The 25,596-nt window shown below is 38.6% G+C and overlaps 1 protein-coding gene across 4 annotated transcripts in view; it reads left to right on the top strand.

The window, feature by feature from the left end:
- The window catches only part of TRAPPC8 (trafficking protein particle complex subunit 8), a 49,476-nt gene extending 32,620 nt beyond the window's left edge, over positions 1-16,856 (top strand). For 2 of the 4 annotated variants that reach the window (XM_052704505.1, XM_052704503.1), the window contains 10 exons: positions 470-617; positions 1,607-1,703; positions 2,471-2,539; positions 2,647-2,687; positions 3,956-4,141; positions 4,690-4,791; positions 11,647-11,694; positions 13,026-13,171; positions 14,724-14,813; positions 15,823-16,856. In XM_052704505.1, the coding sequence (XP_052560465.1) occupies positions 470-617; positions 1,607-1,703; positions 2,471-2,539; positions 2,647-2,687; positions 3,956-4,141; positions 4,690-4,791; positions 11,647-11,694; positions 13,026-13,171; positions 14,724-14,813; positions 15,823-16,057 (1,162 nt within the window). In that variant the 3' untranslated portion in view covers positions 16,058-16,856. The remainder of the gene's footprint in view (positions 1-469; positions 618-1,606; positions 1,704-2,470; positions 2,540-2,646; positions 2,688-3,955; positions 4,142-4,689; positions 4,792-11,646; positions 11,695-13,025; positions 13,172-14,723; positions 14,814-15,822) is intronic. The other 2 variants (XM_052704507.1, XM_052704504.1) reach the window with 1 other exon arrangement.
- The last annotated feature ends 8,740 nt before the right edge of the window (positions 16,857-25,596 follow it).

Raw genomic sequence — 25,596 nt, 5'->3', positions numbered from 1 at the left:
TGAAAACTCTTAATTTTGTCAGCATTTGTTGAATGCGATAGTATTCTGGGAGCTTTAGTGAATGTTTCTGCAGGAGATGTGGCTAATTACTAGAGGGCCTTCTATGATTTATTTGCTGGAAAAACTGCATTTTATGGTAACATTAAATGGCCTAATCACTTCCCTGTGTCTTACCTGGAATATTAACAAGGTGTTTTTCAACATGGTATCATGAAACCACCATTTCTCTAGTAATTTTGAACTGGGTAAGAATCTGTGTATTTGATAGGTGCCTGTCTAGTGCATTATGATTGTTTAGTTTTCTGTCAAAAGTGTGTAATAGAAAAATATTGTCTTGATGATTGAGGGAAATAAATAGTCTAATGACCTTAATGTTGATGAGAAATGTAAAAGCTGGACTTGGTGAAGTGCTCTGGACAGCAGTCCCGGTTCTTCAGAATGTCTTTCTCCTCTCTTTCCCATTTCCTAGTCATAGAGTACTAAGACACACTGCAGTTATTTGTACTAGCCGGTCTCTGCATATTCGAGCTACTGTCTGCAGAAGTAATGCACTTGAAGATGAAGAAGGCAGAGGGGATAACATGTTGGTATTTGTGGATGTAGAAAATATCAATACTGTAAGTTCTTATTTTTAATAGTGATACTGTTCTTCAGTTCAGACATGTGTTAATCTCCCCAGTAGAGCCAATACTTAAAGCTTTTTTGTACTATAACTTTGACTGGAAATATTAAGTAAGCCTTTCATACTTAATTGTTCCAATTAATGTTAGAGTTTTCTTTCCAACAGTAAAGCTGTGTGTCAAAACTGTGGGAATCTGCTGTAACTGTTTCTACCCCTAAGTGTGATCTCGAGCCTTTTTCTTTGAGCTCTTAGCAGAGCAGGTGACATTACTTCAGTCTCACCATGCTATTTCAAACTTGAGTACTCAACTTTTTTGGTTAACATTTGTTCCCATTTTTTCAACCATAAAGCAAAGTAGTTGAGTGCATTGCTTATTAGAACTCCTGGGCACATAAATGGTGGTAGAATCACAGAGCTGATCTGTCACTTTGTGTTGTGCGTATGCTTTGGTTTTTCTTCAGCTACTAAGGTGAGGAGGAAGGAATGTGCTGTAAAGCATTTGTCAAATTTGCAGATGGCGCTATGTGAAACTTAATTTTCCATTGTCATCTCCTTTCCCTGAAAGAAAACCAACCCTAAATGTTGTTTTTTCTCATATGTAATAAAAATCCTAAATTCCTGGGATTTAGTATCTTGCAAGAATGCTGGAGTAATCTTTAGAAACTAAATGCTGTTGTGGATAATGGTCTCTGTTGGAGGTTTTTTATAGTTTCTAAAATGCCACCTTGGAGGGAGTTTTTCTTTGAGATTTTTTTTCTTTCTGTAGTTTCACTTACTAGAATTAAATGTCTTGGATTGTTTCACATTGTAGTGGGTCCTCAATCCCTCCTTATCTTTCTTGCATATTGTATTGCACGTGGTTTGAAATGATGAGTTAGAGTTTCTAGTTGTGCCATTTTGTGACAAATGCTTACTTTGCAATGAAGAACCTGATTGATCAACTATGACTGATCTTATCTGACATCTTTTTTGTTTCCTTTTTAGAGTGAGACTGGTGTTAAAGAATTTCACGTAGTACAAGTTTCAAGTAATAGTAAGCACTGGAAGCTTCAAAAATCTGTTAACGTGTCTGAAGACAAAGGTGTGTATCCCTATAATCAAAAGGACAGTAAGTCCAGCTTCTGCCTGATGAGAAAACTAGTTTTCCAAGGAGCTGAACTTTGAGAATAACTCAGTTGTAAAAATTGTATGTCCCTTTTGAACATATTGAAGTGACCTTAAGCTAAACCTTAATTTTAAAAAATGAGTTTAATTTACAGGTAAATTATTTAGCTGTTATAGAGAAGTACATGTCTAGATTGGCTGATAAGTTGCCACACAGGAGTAATGTTTCACAGCATTCCTTTATTTTAATTTATTTATAATTACCATTGTGTTTAACTGATCAGTAGAATATTTGACAAATGTTCTATTCGGTTATTAGAAATATGCTACAATTGCTAGCATTGTGTATCCTGCCTTAGCTAATATAATTGTTTCTTTTTGAAAAGACAAAATGAAGGCAACAAAAAGTCAACTGTTAATTGCATCTAACAAATGGTATCTTTACATGTATGCTGATGCTTTTTCTGCCTAAAAATGAATCTAGACGTGTTGTCTTACTGCATTAATAATGAAGATGAACTAGGCATACTTTTTGTCATCTTTCAGTTCTTTCAGTTTCTGTCAGTCTCCTTCAGTCATATAGGTAGGATAGGTTAGCAGAAGATTATTTGCCTGAGTAGATATGCTACTTGAGTGTGATTAGTGTGTTTTTTTTAATCTGAAGTTCGAAGGCTGGCTTGTTAATAAGGAATTCTATGTAATTATGTTGGAGGCAAAAAAAAAACTTGCTACTCTTTCTTTCAGACACTAAACTTGCTAGCAGAGAGAAAGCAAAGTTGTGCTTTAAAGCAGTGAAATGCAAAAACTCCGAAGGTAAGTTTTTCTGAATATGCTAACATTTATGAAAAAATAGTCGATGTTGTGTTGAAATTGGGATTTGTCATGATGCTGAGAGGATGCTTTCTTTTCTTATCCCTTAGAAAGCTACACATTTGCAGACATCGTCTTTGGAAATGAACAGGCAAGTGAACGGGTGGAACTACATACTTGTGCAGCTATCCTACTGAAAGCCTCTTTTTAAATGTAAAAGTATGAACAGCTCTCCTTATACAGAGAAGATTATATGATAGTCTAGTGTTTTTGGTTGCTGACTTAACAGTTGAAGTCTTTTAGGAGTGCATTGAGATGGTAGCTTTTTTCCTTCTTTTCCAACTCTTAAGAGCAGTTTTCTAGTAGTTATCTAGTAGAAATCTGAATTTCATTTTTCTCAATTATCTTTTTACTAAGGTAAGTTAAAACTTCAGATTACTCTTGGTACTCAGAATGTTTTTCCAAGACTTGAGAAAATAGGACATTTGGTATCAGTTCAGAAATCTACACTGAGACAGTGGATGTGATCAGGTGGATGTCAGTACTAGACTACTTGTTTTCTGCATATACATCTACCTTTTAAAAGTCAAACTGCTTACTACAATTTAATTTATAAGCATACAGATCGAGTTTGGGACTAAAAAATCCAGTTAAGCTTCCCTAATGGACTTCAACTTTCTTCTAAGAAAAGGTTCTCTTCACTGGGGTGTTGTAGAGGGGTCCGTCCTTTCTAGCAAGTTAACTACTTTTGGCATAATTTTCTCATTGAGTTTGAATATTCTGCTGAAATTAGCAGCTTTGCAACAGTATATTCTAATCTAATCCCTCTAAATGGAGGGATTAGGAACCTGAAGTTTACTTACCATGTTTTGTCCAAGTAATATTGCTGTCAATCTTAAAACCACCAGTTCCTTAGTAAGCTTTTGGTGTTTGGAAATGCTTAGTGCGAGTGATGACCCAGTACTTCTGGCTGTGCTTCTTACAGTATGAAATATACTCTGCAGTCTCTGTTATTGTGAGTTAAATGTGCATCCCTAACTCTAGCAAATGCTTCTAGTTAATTAACCTGAAGAAAGTCTTATAGCAATAATGATTTGCATGTGAGTTAGCCTATAGGGGACACGCCAACTCTCTTCACCATACTTGATCATGTAGTGGCATGTCTGGTGGAAATAATTAAAGATCTTATTTTTAAGTTCAGTCTTTGTGGTTTTAGGCCAATATCTTTAGCTGTATTTCACTGTGTTTCCTTGGAGGTGTTTCTGCATAGTGCTAATCTCAGACGTAGAAACCAAAATGTGTGGCATCCTCTAGGTTTGCAAAGAGCTGCTTGGAACTCAAATGCTATGATTCCTGTTAAAGGATATACTTATGTCAGCTTACATCCTGTTCTGAGTCCTTTTTCTTTATTTCTTGCAGATAATAAGTTCAGCCAGTCCATGTGCAGACTTCTTTTTTCAAAGCTTATCTTCTGAATTGAGAAGAACTCATGTACAATCTCAAACACACGCATCTCAAAGGGCTGTGAAGCAATCATTTGATGAGGCAGTCAGATTGATACAAAGATGCAGTGAAGTGGACTTGAACATTGTTGTACTATGGAAGGTATGTTGTTTTTTTTTTAAGTTTTGCGGAAGTAGGTTATGAAAGTAGGTAGATGTAGAAAATAATAAATATGGCACCTTGAACTTTCAAGCATGCTTAGAAAAATTGTATCTTTAAGTTTTGTATAAAATAAAACTAATGAACTAAAGTAAGCAGAGGTAGTCTTAATATTGTTAGTTTACCAACTGTACTTGAATGATTTTTCCAATGTCCTAAATGTATCCAGTTTTTAATGTTCTGTTTTTAAAAAATAAAACTGAAAATTGTGAATTTTGTTATGCTTGCTTCTATCAGAGAATTGTAAGAGTGTGACTCAGTTTGCTTAAAAGAGGACACAATTATTCAGAATACAAATAATATGTATGGCAATTAACAGTCTGAACCTGAGTTATGTGTGCTTACAAAGTTAAAAGCATAAACATAAATTCATGAGTCATACTAGCATTGGAACAACTCATCTTCCACTTCTGGAGAAAGTCAGTAATTCTGTATTAAGAAGCTTATCATTTTAAAAAAATGTTGTCTGCTAATGTCTTTGTATTTTGTAGGCATATGTTGTGGAAGATAACAAACAGCTTATTTTGGAAGGCCAACATCATATTGCCCTTAACACAGTTGGGAAGGAGGCATTTTCATTTCCTCAGAAGCAGGTAATCTACTATGAATTTTTTCTTAGCAGATGCTTTGCTTTCCCCCCAAATGGACTTGATGTGCCTTCTTGTAAACAGAAAAAAATGGAACCACTTCCTGTAAAATATAAGACTTGAGTAAGGTGCCACTATTTGGTTGTTTCATTAACTGTTCTCTGTTATTTCAGGCTGGGTCTAGGAGGTTATTAGTGGTATTATGTCCAGTTGATAGTGAAGTGATGCATTTATTTTAAAGAGTTACAAAATTAAAATTATTATGCACAGCTTCTAATTGAAGATCTTTATTGTAATGTCTTAAACAGAAGAGCAGAAACACTGGGGGAAAGTAGCAAGGCACTGGAAGTTTCAATGGAATATATCAACTAATAGTTTACTATTTCATGTTCCATATGTACTATTTCATAGCCTATTTGCTTATGCAGAGAAATTAACATCTGTAAGAAACTTGTGGGTATTTCTTGTTATGTGAAACAGTAATAACGATGGAAGTTAAATTGGTGTAAAAATATGTATGTTAGACACAGTTTTTGCATTATGATTAATATGCAGAACAATATGTCTAGAGTTCTGCTAACCAGTATAATGCTGCGTTTTGTTGTTTTGGTGCCAGTCTTCCAGCATTACAGGATTTTCCTGTTAGTCCTTTTGTACTGTGGAATAGATGGGATGGGACATGTAGTTTGAGCTAAATTGCCTGCTCTTAATTCCCACTGGGGATAAAAGGAAAATCAAGGCTGAATTTCTGAAGAGGATTTTTTTTCCTCTCGCAAAAGCAAAAACCAAAACCTTTGCATGTATGAACTCAAGCTGTGCTGAACATTATTTTACTGTATTGGTCTAATTACATCTACTCTTACTGGTGTTTTCTTCCTTCTTTTAAGATGTATGTAGAACAATCAATAGCACTAAATATCTGAAATTAGGAAGTAGAGTGCTGTGAACTTCTGCTCTTGATCTCATTGAGGTCTGGTTCTTGCAAGTCATTGGGGAGAGAAGCAATAGGAACGAATCACACTTGTATCCTAAAACAAACTTGGCATGAACATTAGACATGTAGGGATGGGGACTTGGTTTTTTTTTTATGTTGTCTGTATCTAGATGGCTTAATTGAATTTAGTTACTTCAAAGTAAGTGAAATGAATCCTGCCACCAGTAACAAAAAGGATCGGGATGTATTCACAATTCATTTTGACGGTTGAATGCTACTGTTCTACAGATTATAGAGACCACATTCTCAACAATGTTCTTGTTACAACTGCAAATAGAAGTTGCATTGATTAATGTATTTGCTTTAAGTGTAAGGAGCCAATTTTCAGAACTTATTTGGAATCGCTCTGTGCCTCTGAAGCAGAAATCTTTCTGCACTGTCGTGCAGTTGAAATCTAGTTTCTAAAGAGGATAGTGTTGTTTTGTTTTATTCTTACAGTATATGTTTAATTGGTACATCCTCATGGTAACCAAAGCTCAGTCTGAACTTAGACTTCAATAGCTCATTATGTCAGGACTGTTGAGAACTGAAGTCTTTTACACTCACTTTGTTTTGATTGGCATGTTTTGTCACAGGAGAGAAAAGAAACTCCTGAGATGGAAGGTGAAGTAGAACCTTACAGTCATCTAGGTTGAAAAAGATATCCAGGATTACCAGATCAATCATAAACCTGTCCTACCAAGTTCCATCACTAAACCATGTCCCTTGTTGCCCTATTCATGCATTACTTAAATATCCCCCAGGGAAAGAGAGTGCACCTGTTCCCTAGTCAGCTTGTTTCAGTGCTTAGCCACCCTCTCCATTAAGAAATTATTTCTAACATCTAATCTAAAGCTTCCTTGTACAATTTGAGATCGCTTACTGTCATTTTTCACTTGAGAAAACAGGCTGACACTCTCCTTGCTAAATCCTCCTTTCAAGTAGTTGTAGATAGTGATGAGGTGTCACCTCAGGTGTTGCTTCTCCAGATTAAACAATCTCAATTCCTATAGCCACTCCTCATAAGTCATTTTTTATTTTTTTTTCTAGTCTTTTCATCAGTTTTGCTCTTCTCTCTACACATTTGAGTAATTCCTCACCCTTGTAGTGAGGAGCCCAAAACTCTATGCAGTATGCAGACTTTGATCTCTTTTGTGCTGTGTACGAGGGGGTAATTGCTTTACTAGGCCTGCTGGCCAGGCTATTTCTGGTGAAAGTCAAAATGCCATTGGCCTTCTTATTCACCTGGGCACACTGCTGGCTCATACTCAATTGACTGTTGACCAGAACCTACAGATTCTTTTCTGTTGGCCAACTTTCTAGCCTCTCTTTCTAAGCATATAGTTGGAAAGATATAAAATATAATTGGTGGTATGACTCAACTGTGGGACCCAGCATTTTAGCAATGTTAAATGTCCAGTCACATGACAACTCATCAGTTTAGATGCCTCTCTGCAAAGCCCTCCTACCCTAAAGCAGATCATCAGTCCTAACTACCTGGAAACTTACTGAGGGTGCTCTTGATCACATCATCCAGATTGTTGATAAAAAAATGTTAAACTAGCCCCAGGTCTGAGCTTTGGGGAGTGCCAGTGGTGTCTGGCAAGTGGTTGAACTGAGCTGTATGCATTATGACTCTTTGAGCCTGGCCAACCAGCCACTTTGCCTAGGAAATTACATATTTGTCCAAGTTGTGAGCAGACAGTTTCTTGTGGAGGAGAAACTGGGGACAATGGTTCCAAAAGCGTTGCTAATATCCAGATAACATCCACAATCTTTTCCTCATCTAGTAAGCAGGTCAGCATTTCACAGAAGATTAGGTTAGTCAGGCAGGACTTGCCTTTTATAGACCTGTGCTGGCTGCTTCTGATCACTTGACTATCTTGTATAATAAATGATTGAAACTTCGCAGCAGTTAAATATGTGGAATGAATGAAGGAGTTTAAAGAACCCCTGAAATGGGATTAAATTAGGCTATGCGGAGGAAATAACATACTTCATCTGTTAACGTTTGCATGTTCTCTTTGAAATACTTAGCTCTTGAATTAAGGTTATCCAAGCAGTGAAAGGGGATGAGGGAAATCCCAAATTCAAACTTCCAACAGTCAAACAGCATCTTTGTAAATCTGTGTTCTGTACTAGTCATCCAGCAAGGTTGGAAACTAGACTGTTCCTGGGTGTCTTGGGCTGACACAGAAGTAGTCTGTTTTCTGAGGATTAGACAGCAGAGGGAGATGGAGACGCATGCTTTTTACTGCTACTTTATACGGTTTGATAAAGGGCTGCTCAGTTCTGCGGAACAAATCTACGCGCAAGCTCTGAACAGTGGAGTCAACTAGGATGCAGGCGTTGTCGCTCTGTGCATTTCTTGTTGCTTTCCTTTGTTATTGTTGCTCTTTGATATTTTTTTTTTTTTATTCTTTACTTGAGGAAGCTTTTTCTTCCTGCTTTAGAAACCAGCAGCAGAACTGTTGCTTCTGGCAATGCAGCAATTCCCAACCAAGAGCGGTCTCACAATAGATCTGGAGAAAACATAAGACTTTATTCATTTCCCTTGATCTTACTTATTTTAACCCTCTAAACAATTACTCCAATCTTAACTGGATTCTTCAAATAACTTGCTCTTAATTTTGAGGAGGGTTAATTTCTATGTACTTAATGACTTCTGCTTTGTCAATTGTTGTCTCTCTGAGACTAATTCTTTGCCTGCCCTTAAGGGTTTGGTTTGGATCTGTCCAAACTTCTAGGACTTGTCAGAAAAACAAAGCTTTACTAAACATCTGTAGTAGAGAAGCACTAGATTTGTTTGTTTTTTTTTGACAGTTTCTGAAGTTCTTCAGACTGTTGCTGGCAGACTGGTAATTGGGTGTGCCAATGCATGATCATCTTAAGGTTTCTAAGCTATGATGTTAAGTCTGACTGAGATGCAAGGACAGGTAAATTCTATTTGGTTTTTGTGGAACACATTAATGCATACAACCACAGGCATGGAATAGGAAGCAGGATGTTGTTATTTGTTTTCCGTAACAGCACAACTTGCCAGAGTACTTGATTTTAAAAAAACAAAAAACCAAAAAAACCTGTCTGTTTTCCATAAAACACAAATAGCAGAGTTGAGGAAAGGTTTAAAATGCTTCTGGCTAAAATTTCTGTATGTACCTGCATTAAAAATGGTAAAAGTAAAGTGAAATTCTGTGAGTGCTTTATCTGGAAGCTCAAATGCATGTGTTTTGTTCCCATAGGAATCATAGAATGATTGAGGTTGGAAGGAGCCTTTAAGATCATCTAGTTTAAGCACCCCTGCTATAGGCAGGGATGCCTCCCTCTAGACCAGGTTGCTTGGAGCCCCATCCAGCCTGGCCTTGAGTGCTTCCAGGGAGAGGGCATCCACAGCCTCTCTGGGCAACCTGTTCCAATGTCTCACACCCCTGCAGTGAAGAATTTCTTCCTGCTACCTAGTCTAAATCTTCCCTTTTCCAGTTTAAAACCATTTTCCCTTGTCCTGTTGCTACCTGCCCTTAAAAAGGTCCCTCCCTAGCTTTCCTGTAGGCCCCTTCAGTTACTGGAAGGTCACTATAAAGTCCCCTCAGGGCTTTCTTTGCTCCTGACTGATGAGCCCCAGCTCACCCTGACCTCATAGGAGAGGTGCTCCAGCGTTTTGATCACTGTGGCCCTCTTCTGGACCTACTTCAACAGCTCCATGTCCTTCTTTTGTTGGGGGCTCTAGAACTAGATGCAGTACTCCAGATGGGATCTCATGAGAGAAGAGTATAAGGGCAGAATCACCTCCCTCAACCACCTTCCTGCTGGTCACACTTCTCTTGAACCCAGGATACAGTTGGCCTTCTGGACTGCAAGTGCATACTGCTGGCTCACGTTGAATCTTTCATCAACTGATGCCTCTAAATCCTTCACCTTAGGACTGCTCTCAGGCCAACCTGTGTCTGTGCTTGGGATTTCCCTGACCTTGCACTTGGCCTTATTGAACTTGATGAGATTGGCATGGGCCCACCTCTCAAGCCTGTCCAGGTCCCTCTGGTTAGTTTCCCTTCCCTCTAGCTTGTCAACTAGGAATTCAGTATGTAATTAGATTGAACTGGATGTTCAGTACATAATTATAAATGTTAAACCTCTTTCTTTGTGATAATAGTAATGACTACTGTGCCTTTGCAGCTTACTGATTTTTCTGTCATTGGATACAGATATGTTTTTTAAAACTGCAGAGTTTTTATCTGTTTAAGTGGATGAGTTTGATTTTTAAATTTCTATATTTGAAAACATTTAATTTTTTGTTCTGATCATGTTTAAAAGCACATTAACCTAATTATTGTGAGGATTGTTTTTGAAATTGAAAATTTTAGGCTGTCTGATATTCCTTAAACTCTTCAAAATGATTATATGTGAATATACCATTTTGATGCATCTATTGGAAAGGATGAAATTCTCATGTTGGAAGTGTTCTCTGAGGTTGAGCTATATGTTATGGGTATATCTGTATATATTTTGTTGCCTATTAAATCTGTCATATAATTCAAACGATGCATTGATTAATGTGTACGTTTTGACTCTTCCAACCTCAGTATTCTAGTTGCAGGAAAAATCTAAAACTGATGTGAAAAATACACGATTTCAGAAGTATAAATAATGATAATACACAATTTTATTTCAGAGTAGTGAAAAACCTCTAACACTTATGGTCCTTTTTTTTTTTTTTTTTTTTTTTTTTTGCAACTACTGAATATATGAAGGTGGGGAAATCCTTCTACTTGAAACAGTAATCTTGTTTTATTTTAGGTGCATATCTTTGAATTATGGCCTTTGTAGATTGTGGCTTTGGGCAACAAAAAGCTTTCTAAAAACAGCTTTACTAGCACAAATTGTACCATTTGTAGCCATTGGGAGACTACTTTGGGAGCATTGTGGTTCTGCTGGTACTGTCCATTTCATGCTTCCAATTAAGAAACCCAGAAACCTGAATGCTGCTGTATACCTTGACATTCTGGTCAATCTTGTCTGTGCCACTACCATTATGTATGGATGAGATTTTTCCAATTGCATCTAAACCATTTTTAAAGGGGAACACCTTGAACACTGTTGTGGCCTTCTTGTATGCAATATGTGGTGTTTGCTGTCTCCTTGCAAAGCCTCCATGAACCTAAGAAACTGGAGTAGATTAAGAGGTTGGCTTTAGGTCTCAACTTTTGGGTTTTTTTTGTATTTTGAAAGGCAGAACTTCATTTGAATTGGTGCTCTAGGAGCTGAGCAACAAAAAGCCACCTGTTTAATTTTTAGTTTAGTTTTGCTTTACTTCTAAGTGTAAATAGCTGAATGTCTTGAGGTTTTTACTTCATGCATTTTTGAGGGGAAGGTATAGGTCCCAGGTGGATATGGGCATCTTTTTTGCAGCCTTGATTCAATTTGTGAAGCTCCAAAGTAGGGAAGGAATTTAATGCATCTTTCAACTTGGCATTTTATTAGATGTCTCTAAGTAGCTATCTGATCTGTATGCAGATCTTGGTTAACATTTGGAAGTGCTTAATTCTCTCCAACAGCATTAGGTGAGAGAAACGTGCTAAATGTCTTGTTGTAGTCTTTGTTCCAGATTAAAAATAAATAAACAAATTACAAAAACTAGACATTGAGCAGCTCAAATTGCAGGAACAGACATTGTTAGTTGAATCTGACATCTAGAGGGTGACTGGAATTAAAATTCAGCCCTGTCATGGTAAATTGTTAATCTTGCTGCCTTTCAGCAGAGTAGGAGTATTGGAACTAAAGGCTTTGAAATATTAACAGCATTTTGCACTTTCACCAGTGAATGTTCCTGTTGTGTTTCATGATGTCTTTGTATATTTGTAGAGATAAACCTTCATATTTGTCTCTTGTAGGGTTTAAAAAAAATACTCGGGAGTTCTGATTGGGAGGACTTGGAACAGGTAATTCACTCTAGGGCACATTACAGTGTGTAGGATGTTGGCATGTGGTTGAAGTGGGAGTTTGAGATTAAAAAACAAAACAAAAAAGTAATGTGAACTCTAGAAGCTAGTGTTTATTCTTCTGTTAATTTCCATCAAATTAGGTACCTATTAGGTAGGGAGGAAATACCCAATTCATTAAAACATTAAAGTTATATGATGGGGGAGAAGTGTATTTCATACGTTTCAAACTCAGTTCATTCATTTTCAAACTAATCTTCTTTTCAGTAGTTAAAGGATTGCAGGGGTGATTGGAAACCTGATTGGTTTAGTTTCCCGAGTATTTCAGCAAAGGTTTACAGATTGTTTGCTGATTTCATTGAGCCCAGTGTGTATGTTTGAGTCATGTTTTGTTGTCTGTCAACTTACAAGGCACAACTCAGCAGTGTTAATTGAAAAATATTTCTTTGTGCAGTGTACTGACTTATTGGTGTCTCTCAGTCTTCCTTCACTCTCTTTAATAATGGCATTGTTTGCTGCAATTTTTTTTCTAAAGGTGGACTCTTTTTTGCAGAATAGGTTCATAAGGCCTTTTTCTCAGTAAATCCTGCTTGAAAAATAGATTATGTTGAACACTGTTCAACAGAGTAGTGATGTAATGCTGGACCAAATGCAGCCTGATTAACTCACTTGGTGTTGCATCTTTCTGTCATCTAATTTCTTCTGCTTCAGAGGTTGGATCCCAATCTTACAAGCAGAATCAAAGTAGTGTCTGTGCTTTACTTGGGCTTTCAGCTGGGGATGAGGAAAGGCAACTTGTATAGCACATTCTTGCAAATCTAATTTGTAAGGTAGTCTGCCTTTTAAAATCCTTCTGTCATTGTTAGCATGTTGTCATAAACTTCGGGTTTGTTTTTTTTTCTTGTGGATCTGTCTGGAAAACTTGGCTACTAGCTTTCCTTTTAACTTCCCAGTGTAGGTGATAGGCTCTTTAAGTTACAGCTTTTGAACTAGGGAACTGTCTGAATGCTATCCCTGTTTCTTAAAAAGAAAACAACCAAATCCCAGCAAATCACCACAACTCTAGCAGAATACTTGTGTGAAACTTGCACAGATGTTCATGTGCACCTGTGAAACCTCTCAAAAGAGAAGGTAGCAGAAGTTGTATCGCTTCTCATTTAGCATGCTTAAATACAGAATGTGTTGGAAAAAAGTTACTATGATGTCATGGGCTTATATTCCTGAAGTTACAGTTCATAATTAAAAACTTGTAAATTCTGAGACTGGATTTTTTGTGTTGTTTCATAATGCCTTGTTTCAATGCTTTAAGTGTCATTCTGAATTTATTCCAGGAATTACCAGAAACAGCACTCCTAAAGTTTTTTCGACCCGAAAGCGCACCAGTACCTGCAAGACCAACACCAGAGCAGCTTTCCAATCTTATCAAGACAAGTCTTCATTACCCAGAGTCCTTCAATCACTCTTTCCACCAAAAAAGGTTAGCAGGATGGCTTTTTTGTAATCTTTTAGAATATTATTAATTTGATATAAATCCTACTGAGAGATGAACATAGATCATAATGTGTAAGATAAAACAGTATGAATGCCTCAGTTCAAGGAAGGCAGGGGAAAGTTCAGTGGAGGGCTGCACATATGATGAGAGGCATGGACCACCTCCCTTATGAGGAGAGGCTGAGAGACCTGGGACTGTTCAGCTGGAGATGACTGAGGGGGGGGGGGAACCTCCTATCAGTGCTTGTAAATATCTAAAGGGCAGGTATCAAGTAGATGGGGACAGACTCTTTTCTGTGGTGCACAGCAACAGAACAGTGGGCACAAAAGTGGAGCACAGGAAGTTTCTGAAGGTGCGTGAGGAAGAACTTCTTTACTTAGAATGTGACAGGGCACTGGAAGAAGCTTCCTAGAGAGTTTGTGGAATCTCCTTCAGGTATTCAGTACTTGCCTGGATGCTTTCCTAGGGATTCTATTATAGGGAGCCTGAGTTAACAGTAAAGTTATACTGGATGATCCCCAGAGGGTACCTTCTAACCCCTACAACTCTGATATGCAGGAGGGAAAGCTTGCTGAGTTCCTAAATGTTCTGCTTCAGGAAGGTATAGGTAAATTGCAAGTTCAATGTAGAAAAACAGGTTGTGGTATTACAGTTTGCAGTTCTAGTTTTAACTACAACTGTCTCAAGCAGCAAAATAAATGTTCTGAGTTTGTGTGTATTTTTGAGGAGTGTCAAAGGAAGAAGCAGCATAACTACTTGAACACTAGCAGGTAATTCTAAGTTTTATGTTAAGAACTGTTATGTCTACAGTACCAGACTTGATAACTTGAACTATGGCTGGAACTTCATTTAGAAATGGAAATGGTAACAGTTTAGGTCACTTGTGTCTTGTCTCTTGGAATAATCTCAAAATTAATCTGTTTAAAATGCTAGTGTGAATCAGCTGCAGCCTGTAAAATCTTGGGCTCTTCCAAAAATAAAATGATGTGCACGAACTCCTCAAGTTTGTTTCTAGACACAAAAAGTATTTACAATTATAGCTATTTAGATTTGAGTTGTGTTTTTCTGAGAGCTCTGCTGTGTTTATACTAGCGTTTACTTTAGTTTCTGGCTGTATAAGTTGCCACCAGAGGTATTTTTTTATTTACAAAATCTTAACATTTTCAACACTTCATAAGGTGGCATATTTTAATGACACTTATGAAGCGTGTATCATTCCAGAAACAGGACCAGAAACAAATCTCATTTTTTCTAGTAGCTCTTCTCTTTTTGATCAAGTTTAGAATATTCAACTGTTCAGCAATGGCAAGGGCTTCCAGTGAAACACATCACTTGTTGCATAAATAACTATTTCAGCTGCAATAGTTTGTATCGCTGTCTGTAAATATCTTGGATTGCTCTTTCTGCAGGATTATTTATAAAAACAATCATACTGATTGTGGACAAACATACCTATGAGCTCTATTGAGGATAAGGGCTTTAATTAACACTAAACATATGCACTGTTTGATGTGCAACTACTTACTTCTCTTTGCAGCCTCTGTCTGGTCCCTGTTACTCTCCTACTTTCCAATTGTTCCCAGGCTGTTGTAGATGTGATGATTGATTTGCGGCATAAAACAACAAGGTAATGTATTCATGTTGATTACAAACATTTTTTCTTCTTAGTTCACAGAATCACCTGGGTTGGAAGGGACCTCAAGGATCATGTAGTTCCAACCCCCCTGCCTGGCAGGGCCACCAAACGTACACATTCAGATCAGGTTGCCCAGGACCCCGTCCAACCTGGCCTTGAACACGTCCAAGGACGGGGCATCCACAACCTCCCTGGGCAGCCCGTTCCAGGGCCTAACCACTCTCCTTGTAAAGAACTTCCCCCTAACATCCAACCTAAATCTTCCCTCCTTCAACTTGGATCCATTTCCCCTAGTCCTGCTGTTGTCAGCCCTTCTGAAGAGTTTACTCCCCTCCTGGGTGTAGGTTCCCTTCAGATATTGATAGGCTGCAATGAGGTCACCCCGCAGCCTTCTCTTCTCCAGGCTGAACAAGCCCAACTCCCTCAGCCTGTCCTCATAGGGGAGGTGCTCCAGCCCCCTGATCATCTTAGTCGCCCTCCTCTGGACCCTTTCCAAAATCTCAATGTCTTTCTTGTACTGAGGGCTCCACACCTGGACACAGTACTCCAGATGGGGCCTCACAAGAGCCGAGTAGAGAGGGACAATTACCTCCCTGTCCCTGCTGACCACCCCTCTCCTGATGGAGCCCAGGATCCCATTTGCCTTTCCAGCTGCCAGAGCGCACTGCTGGTTCTAGTTCTGGTTCTAGTTCTAGGAAGTCTTTCAAGTTATAAGGGAAATTATTGTAGGCAGTCAATCAAAAAGAGTCAATAACTTCCGGGATTCCAAAGAAGGCTGACAGTTGGCACTCTTGCATCTGAAGGTGGCGGAAGTAGTAACTTAATTTTGTAATTCCTGACTTTTGAGAAGAAATTTTGAGAGAATGTAAACAAATTTCTGTAAAGAACTGATGATGGACACAAAGTACCTTCTGAAATTTTGGATAAATGTTAAATAAAGGGCTTGTATAATCTGTTAATGTTTCAAATGCAGACAAGTAATGTTTATCTTCTTTTTCAGCCCAGAGGCGCTAGAAATCCATGGATCCTTTACGTGGCTTGGGCAAACACAGTATAAGCTTCAACTGAAAAGCCAGGAGGTCTATAGCTTGCAGCTGAAAGCTTGCTTTGTTCATACTGGTGTCTATAATCTTGGAACCCCCAGAGTATTTGCCAAGCTAGTGGACCAAGTTACCTTGTTTGAAACAAGTCAGCAGAACTCTATGCCTGCACTGATTATTATCAATAATGTTTGACCACTTCCTGAAAAATCATACTAAAAGACAAAATAAATCGGATTCTTTTCTTATATTGCTGGTTGACATTTTGCTGCAGTTTTTTGAAATAGCACCTCGAACATCTAACTTGTTACTAGAGATCGTGTAGAAAAGAAAATAGCAAAATACTCAGACTTGTCAATTTGTTTCTCAATGCAACGCACGTTGGACTGAAAATACGTTTATCCTTTTGTATAATGTATTTCTTCTCTGGTAATTAAGATATTCATAACACAAAGTAATCTTCAGCTCCAGATCTGAACATAGTTCTATGTCCTATGCCCTGTCAAAAATGCAGCTTGGCTGCTGTTACAACTTCCAGCATGGCGTGTTTAATATTTGTGGCTGTATTAGGATATGGTTCAGGAAGAAACCCTCACTGGCTTTTTCCTGTCAAAAGCCATTAGTCATAATAAATCCCAACCTTCCTGTGAGTTAATAGGGTGTCTCCAAACTGTTTCTCAATTCTTTGGTTTAAAAATTTGTTTTGAGTTTTCAAGTCTATGAAAACTGGTGACCATTCGAGGTTCACAATCCCACCGAGGGTGTTTCAAAAATAATTTTTTCAACTAGTTTCAGTATTTTTCTCACTCATCTCAACGCAGAATGCACTATTTCACAACCATGAGATTGTCATTTAAATTGTCACTGCTTTATTATGTAACTATAACAATTGATCTGTTTTAAAAATTAAATCTACTCAAGATTTTCAAGAAATGTATTATATTTATAACAAATGTACTGTAAATAGAATAAAACATACATCATATTCACTGTATGGAGTGTTGCCTTGGATTTTTTTACTTCCCTTTTATACAGCTGTAGCAATTTACAGGTGCTGATTTATTTTTTTTTTTTGTATAAGAATTCCATTTTGTACTACTTTATCCTCGTCTTGTTTGCTCAGGTGAAGTTCTTTTCCTGTTGTCATTGTAGCATTGGTGTACATGGCGAATCACAGAGGTTGCTGTATTTGCCCTTTGAGTTCTCAGAGTTTCTGGAAGCAAACCTCAGTTCTGCATGGGGAATGTCAGTTTTGTGATGGGGAGTTGCTGTGTGAAGCAGTCGAGTGCAGCAAAACCAGTGAAGAGTTAGGAGGTGTGGCTTATGATGGATTACCTGAGTACAAGGAAATCTGAACTACCTAATGGCACCTAAACTTCAGGCTATCTACCATACCTTGCTGCTGAAGAAGATTCCACCATAGGATGACAGTGACTTCTGGAGGTAGATTGACTGTTTCATAAAAGTTTTTTAGATGCTTTTTTCAACTCTTATCCAGTACTACTATTTGACAGTCTCCTGGATTTAAAACTTCCTGAGAAGTCTTTGAATCTGGTCACAGTATGTGACCTTCTGTAGTCATACTTAATGACTCTGGCTTATGCTGACTCTTCAACGGAATAGGTGGATATTATATAACAACAAAGGTGTTGCTTCTGAGACTGAGTGCTGTTCTGCTATTGGGCAGATTTGAAGGATACCCTTTCAAAATGTTTCTGGGCATTGCAGTCTTACACTATGTCATGAGTTGGGGCACTCCTTTTAGAAAAGAAATCATCGTGCCCATTAGTGCTCAGCAGCTGCAGGTCGCAGTGTTTTAGATCACAGGTGATGTGTTTTCAGTGCTTCCGCCACTGAAGTATTTTGAAGAAGTAGCATTATTCAGAGGATGCTTCCACAAGAGTTCTGTGATGTCAGTCAGAATTTAACTGATTTTCAGACTCTGAAGAAAACACAACAAAATGTTATCTCCTTGTGATTTGGAATTTCTACTGTTGTTAAACAGAAGGCTTACCGCAGGCTTCACTACGGAAGCTATCAGGCTGAGCTTGCCTGGTCTATCACTCGTCAGTGATCCTAACTTTGAGTGAAATACTGCTTACTGTTTCTGTTAGTGTATATCTAGGTTCTGGAGAAACAAGCAAGCAAAAAACCCTGTTATAAGATGAATTATATTATTCCATGCACTGGAACAGACTGCCCAAGGAGGCTGGGGATGCCCCATCCCTGGAGGCATTCAAGAGCAGGCTGGATGTGGCTCTGGGCAGCCTGGTCTGGTGGTTAGAGGCCCTGCACATAGCAGAGGGGTTGAAACTAGATGATCATTGTGGTCCTTTTCAACCCAGGCCATTCTATAATTATGTAGCTCAGTTTGAAGAAATAGTGCTTAGGCAGATCCTTCATGTTTTTCAGTGTTTATAGGATTAGGGTAAACTACTGTACTGATGTGGCAGTGGGTTATAGGAGCTAGAGTATTAAGTCAGGCAGCCCAGATAAAACTAGCAATGTTTTCAACATGCATTTAGGAGATGCTTTGTGTATCTAGACATGAACTTTCTCTATGTGTACTAAGTAGTCTTGACTGCTCAGCTTGGCAAAGCGCAGTAGTACAAGCTATTTCAACCTCATAGGTTTTGTAATATCTTCAATAGGCCCTGAATGAGACTTAGAAAGCATGCAACTTTTCAAGGCATTGTTTGAGACTGGAGAGAACATCAGTCCATGCATTTAATGGTTTTTATGCTTTGCATCACTTCCTCCTTCTTCCATCACTTCCCTCTGGAGGGAACACTAGTATTTGGGTCCATTGTGTATATGAATAAATGGCATTCACAGTATTGCAGCTAAACAATTCATTTACAGACTTTTCCTCACTTTCCTTAGTAATTCAGGCAGCTGGTTCTGTATTCCTAATTCTCCTGTAAAGCAGTTAAAATCTTGTAGCAGTAATTGCAAAAGAGAAGATAGAAAGTGATTGCTGTCAGTCAGGCAAGGTAAGTGAAAGTGAACAAGTGTGCAGTGTGCCAGAGAAAAAGAAGGGGGCAAGTTTAGTGAAACCAAATAAAAAGAAACAAACTGAGCAGCACAAGGGCAAGGTGAGGGAGGCAATATGCAGTACCTTTTCTCAATAAAAAAAAAAATAAATTCAAAGTTTGTATTGATATTGAAGACCTATCTAATTTGTTGTTCAGGCTGTCAGTCACAAGTCATCATAGTTGGTGCTTACTGAAAAATAAAGCTTTTATTCTGTGAGCAAGTGAAGGCTGTTCAAATGCAACTAGACTGGCTGGTAGAATAATGGGGAGAATGTCCCATGTAAGCTTCACAAAAAGGCTCCCTTCTGTGCTTCGGTTACAGTGTTCACCTGGAGGAGGATTTCCTAGATAATACTGGTAAGGCACACGACTGTGAAGGAGCAGGGAAGTGACTGTTTCTCTGTAGTGATCGTTTCTCTGGTGAGGCTGCACCTTGAGTCCTGTGTTCAGTTTTGTCCCCTTCTCTACAAAAAAGTCGCTGAGGTTCTGGAGGGAGTCCAGAGAAGGGTAACAAAGCTGGTGAGGAGTTCGGAGCACAAGTCTTATGAGGATCTTATGGGGAGCAGCTGAGGGAGGTGTGATTGAGTCTGGAGAAGAGGAGGCTCAGGAAACCTTATCGCCTTCTACAACGACCTGAAAGAAGGTTGTGGTGAGGTGGGGGATTGGCCTCTTCTGTGTTAACTAGCAGTAGGATGAGAGGGAATGGACTTAAGTTGCACCAGGGGAGATTCAGATTGGATGTTAGTAACAACTTCTTCTCAGAAAGAGTGGTGATGCATTAGAATGAGCTGACTAGGAAAGTGGTTGGATTGCTGTCCCCAGAGGTGTTCAGGAAGCGTTTAGATGTTGTGCTGAGGTATGTGGATCAGTGTGGAAAATAGTGGTGGTACATGGGTGATTGGATTGGATGATCTTAGAGGTCTTTTCCAACCTTGATGATTGTTTGATTCTATGAAATTAGAGCAAGGTATAGAGTCCTTTCTGTTGTTGAGCATCAATCCCTTGTCAAATGGTAGAGGTAACAGTGAGTATTCTCCTTGAATTGTATATTGTGTTTGTTTAAAAACAAATAGCAACGCAAAAATCCTACCAGAAAAAAATAACCAAAGAGCGATGACTATGTTTATATAGCTATGGAATTTCAGAACTTATTGCCTTGTTTTAACTTTTTAATTCAACTCTTATGGATTAAAATAAGAAAAATAGCCTGCTTTAAATTGCAATCTAAATTACTTGTAATGGAAGCACATCTTTAATGTTATTTAAATCTTCTTTAAACATACAATTTAATAGAGTAAGGCTTTAACTAGCAATAAATGTGAAAAAGTCATATTTTACAAATTCATAGCAATAATTAACTGATTTAGAGGTAAAATGACTTTTTTATACCATTTTGTATTTTCTACCAATTTCCCTTAAGTACATTAAGTCCATCTGTATGATGGACTTAGAAATTGTACCAAGTGCTTTACATTTATTAGGCAGGTTCTGCCTAATAAATGTAAGATTACACAGAGTCAGGGACAAGTTTAGAATGATGAACAAGAGGGGGGAAAAAGGAGAAAACTGATTAACAAATTAAAAATAGTAAGTGAATTCTTTCTACATCTTCAAAATAATGGAAGTTTATCTTCCTAATTAGTAAAGGAACATTGGGCTAGGTTCTCCATCAGGTACATATAATGACAACAAAGCTTTCTTAAACAAAAAGGAACTTTGTAATTAGATGTCCCAGGCACTTAAAACAAACAAACAAGCAAACAAAAAACAAACACTGAAAATGCTTTGGCTTTTGGCCCTTTTATTTTTGACTTTTGGTTCTCATTTTTTTTAGACCAATAAATGATGTAAGTTGTATCTTGTCAAAATCACAAATGAAGTCAGATTGCCTGCCAGTGCTGCCCAAAATCTTTAATAGCTCATGGGAAAAGCACTGTGTACATATACTGAGAAGGCTAAGGATAAATCACAGTAAGATGTATCAACTACAGTGGCTTTAAAAATATGCATAGCATTGCACAGAGGGAAAATTCTCTTATCACAAAGAATCTGATATTTAACTGAGGGCTACTTCTCAGGCCTGCTCCTATTCTTACAGCTCAGTTTCTTCTGGTGCATGCAATATGTGGGTCTGCCAACTCCAGTTCTGCTAGCAAAGAAATCCAATTTTGAGGTTGAGACAAACATTTGGCATCATATGCAGTCAGAAGGTAAGCATAGTCATGCATTCCATGTATTTCAAATGATGTCAGCAATGACACAATCCTGATATTTACCATTTTCCTATAGCTCAAGAATAAGCACCCAAGGATTTTTATAATATGCCAGAAGAGATTTGTCCCAGATTTGTGAAGTTATATTTTATCTGTTCATCCTGTTGTATGTTTTCTCTAACAGGAAACTGTGGGCCGTACATGTTATGGCTGACTGTATAACTGAAATTATTTCTGAGTGTTTCTTCCTGAAACTCTTTCTTTCATGTGTGGTTAGATTTATAAAAATTCGAATTTGCTTTGTAGGTGGGCAGGAAACTGCAGTAACTGAAGTCATGGCGACCACATAATCACAGCCAACAGTATTTTCAGGGATGTCCACAGCAACAGAAGACTGCTCTCCCCTGCCCGTGCCATCATGGAAACCAGCCTCAATAAATGCAGAGAAATGCTGCTGCTCCAGAAATATATGCAAGATGTATCTGATGTTTTCATAATGTGTAAGTCCCGTTTCTGTTGTGTATATATATTGAACACTACTGCATGGGGATTGGTGACTGTCACTAAAGGCATTATTATTATTATTTGGGTTGAGCAGAGGTAAACTGCTCAAAGTCATATATTTTATAGCACGTCAAGGTAATAGATTTTGTTATGTAAGTCTGTTATGAGGAGTTCCACAGCACAGGATTGCTGAGATTTCCAAACTGCTAACTGCACACTGAGTTTGCATTAATTGAAGTCATGCAGCTGAGAAAAACTTCTGAATGCAGTCCTGAGTAAGGCCAACCACTCTTTTCCCATTGTTTTTGAAATCTATGCTGTCTTCCAGGGCAAATTTTACTACACTACTGACCAAACCAGTGCTGCCATAGAAAAACTGTCCATCCTGGATTAGCAATCTGGGAGCTGCTAATGGTTACAAAGTAGCAATCATTGTCTGAGAAAGCAGTGCTTTTAGATGAGTTTGAGGACAGTCAATTCTTCCATTACCAAGCCACCCTTAGAGGATACAAACAAAGTATCTTTAGTCCAGAGAATAATAGTCAAAATAAGATTTGAGGTGCTCCAAAATTTAGTGGAGCCTTTGAGCTAATGGCTGGACATGTGGCTGTTCGTGGTGCCATTGTATTTAGAACAGGTCCTTGTTGCTACCTTCACTGCCTTGTTCATCTCCAGTTCCACTGATAAGCAGGCCAGTCACAGAAAGGGCAGTAAAGTTATAGACCCCGAGTAACACTCCTTTCTCTCGTATTGCTCTTGGCATGCGTAAAAGTACAACCCTTGTCCTTTCAAAGGAAGACGTGATTGTTGGAGCCTGTCTGGTGTTGTAAGCAGAAGGCTTAGCTGAACTCCTGGCACTGTGAGTCTTTCCTGAAGTAGCAGCAATGGGAATTTGACTGTTCAGACACAGGAGTATTGACTCCTGCTTTTCAGACCACCTGTTGAGGTTCTTGAAGTACAGGTAGACCCAACCATCGACCACCATTGCAACTTCCACTGTGCGCACAAGGCGACTGCACTGACAGTGTCTTCCTTGGCCTCAAATTCTTCTGGGGTGGAGAGTGGGAGGAGGCTGCTCTCAAAAGCATTTATGCTGATGAAAACATCCTTCTCCTGGTACAGACACCTTTGGCTCCCTACCAGACCCAAGCAATTCACAGGGGTGCTGCAGGATGATGGGGCTGTCACTGTGGTTGCTCATGAGGGTGCCTCTTGCCAACTTCCCCTAGAGGACAAGATGCACTGAGTACATCTGATGCCAGTGGCTGGAATTCAAGGCATCTTATCTGTCCCACAGGCAGAGCCACAGCCCAGCCCCCACTGCCCACCAGGGCCATCACGCCATGTCCCTGGAAGCTGTAGGGCTGAGGGTTGCCACAAGTGACAGTGGTGACAGTTAGGCCTGCCAGTTGGAGTGGGAATGGCTGGCTGGTTTTGGGTGAAGATGTGCTGAGGAAAGCTCTTAAAGGAAGAGGAGTTGCCTTTAAAGAGGTTTTCTTCAGTAGCATGGTTTCCTCCTTTAGTTCTCTGTCATTGTCTGAGTATAGCTCCATTGTACAGCTTCGCTTCTGGGTGTTGATTTTCTTTATGTACAATTAAATTAGCATAAAGAAGGATGTGATTCAAGCTGAAGTTGGAGCACAGCGTTGCTGTCATCTTGTAGGAAAGCCTCCAACTATATTGCTGTGAGTCCGAGTCTCGTGTCTCATGAGGTGACAAGGGGTGCATCCCTTGCATTTGCTGATGTTCAGATGACAGCAGCTTGGTAGCTTTGAAGACTTCACCTGCAGTCCATCTTACCTGAAAGAAGATGCCCAGATAGATTTAGAAATGAATGGATAAAATAGCAGGATGAAAATGAAAGAATACTGGTTTTGATTGGCTTTCGTTATTTAAACCTAAGGTCATCATAACTCTGCATTGTGAGGAAGCTGAGTAATAAGCCAAAGCTTTCTTACTGATCTACGTTTTTATTCTGCTAGTGAAAACACACAATCAAGATTTCCAATATTCTTCTCATGGAAAATGCAAGCATGGCTCCTTGATGGAAAGCAGTTCTCCTGTCAGAGAAACTGCTTGGAGGAGATGGAATTCTATGCGGCAAAACCATAGGTATGCTCAGATTAACTGGGACAGAATTTCTCTTCAAAATTGTTGCCAAATACATTTAGGAAATATATTAAACCGGGCTTCCAATTTTACTCAAGAGGTTCAACCTGAAGATCTTTAAATTTAGCATTTCCTGTGATAGTCATTCTCTGAGTACTTTGTTTCTTCAAACCACAAGTGCTGATTAAACATATTCCAGGATGGAGTGATTTCCTGATCCCATTTAAATCAAGATTTATTTACTATGCATTTCTATAACTTTACATGAGTGAATCACTAATTTGTAAAATGTCACTTGGATAATGAGTTCTGCTAATTGCTTTGTTAGTGGCTGAAAAAGTGAAAAATGGATGTTTTTAGAGTGTTGCTTGTACACCACAGCAGCGTATAAATCAATTCAGCTGATGCTTTTGAATGTAGATCCCTTGGGTTGTCATCTTTTTAAGTTAGAATAGCTGTAGTGTGCCCCACATCTTTCACTACCCTGTGTCCAGATTTTACTTTCAGAAGGAAATAATGTAGTGATAGTTTTTAAACAAATGTCTCCCAAGCACTAGGCATTTTGAAGCCCTAGGATTCTGAACATACTTTGTGCGTGTTGAGGAGGTTGCAGGGAAAGTCACAGCCACTTATGACCAAGAAAATAAATGCTTACACTTGAAGAAACGATTTGAGTGTACTAAAAGTTCTGTGGCCACAAGACAAATTAAAAACAAACAAGCAAACAAACAAACCCGCAGCATCTCCCCCTGTTGCACTGCCATAGGCAACCAAAGGGAGCTGCTGTAGAAGGCAAAGGGCAGTGATGGCCCAAAGCACTTCTGGTTCTGCCTGGGAGGAAGAGTAGGAGCAGAGAGGACCTCAGAATGTTTTCCTGTTCTGACAGAATGGATTGAATGCATCAGTCGAGTTCAGGGGACGTGGCTCAGGAATCACAACTAATACAAGTTTTCTTCTTTACATCTGTCCTTAAAGATCAGTTTTGTTCTCCAGACCACAGGAGAAGATGCCTCAGACGTTCATGTTCTGTTTCTGGCTGCTTTTCAAATCCACTTTGATTATCTATAGGTCAAGAGAGCCCTAAGCATTCAGAATGAACTCTATTCTCAGCTACGCTATATGCATTATTAAATTGCTTTATTTTTGTATAGATGCAAATTAAAGCAGATCGTATTGAAGTGCCATTTAGTTAGATATATATATATTTTGAAATAGTATGTATAATTTTTCAGTAATGAGGCCTTAAAAATCACAAGGAAACAGGGAATATTTATTTAATTGGTTTTCATTGTGTTTTTTTCTACCAGATAAGGACTTTTTTCTCTGCAAGCTAGAATTCAGAGAATCTGATGTTTCATTGAAGGTCTTTGCAAGCTGATATGCCTCTGCTACATAAGTCACTGTCTTTCTCCTCACTTTGACTGTTAGCTATTCATAGAAATGAGGCGTATTTGAGGAAAAAGAGGCCTTTTTGGCCTATTTTCTTTTGTCTTGAACATAATATATACAACGTAAATCTGTAAATTTAAGTGCATGGAAAGTCTGTTAGTTTTAAATCTATCTGAGGTAATGCTTTCTTGAGCTGTCAGTGCACTGAATCTCAGTGTAATTAAGAACACTGAGTGACAGAAGTGACAGAAGCACTGCAGTGCCAAGCAGCATTTAACAAGAGCATGAAAACAAGAGCTCAAGATCTTGCTCTTATATTCAGCCTATATTGTAATGAGCCAGCTGTATCCAAAATCACACCATCTTTAAGGATGCTTGGGAGCATATGGGACAGCAGTCCAGATACCTATGCTTGCTTGAAGAGCTTATAGAATCATTAAGGTTGGAAGAGATCATCTAGTCCACCCATCATGCAATCATCACC

This window comes from Tympanuchus pallidicinctus, unplaced genomic scaffold, assembly GCF_026119805.1.
Source record: "Tympanuchus pallidicinctus isolate F22 unplaced genomic scaffold, pur_lepc_1.0 scaffold5, whole genome shotgun sequence".
Classification (NCBI taxonomy): Eukaryota; Metazoa; Chordata; class Aves; order Galliformes; family Phasianidae; genus Tympanuchus; species Tympanuchus pallidicinctus.
The sequence above is the reverse complement of the archived record's forward strand: the minus strand, read 5'-3'. Positions and strand labels throughout refer to the sequence as shown.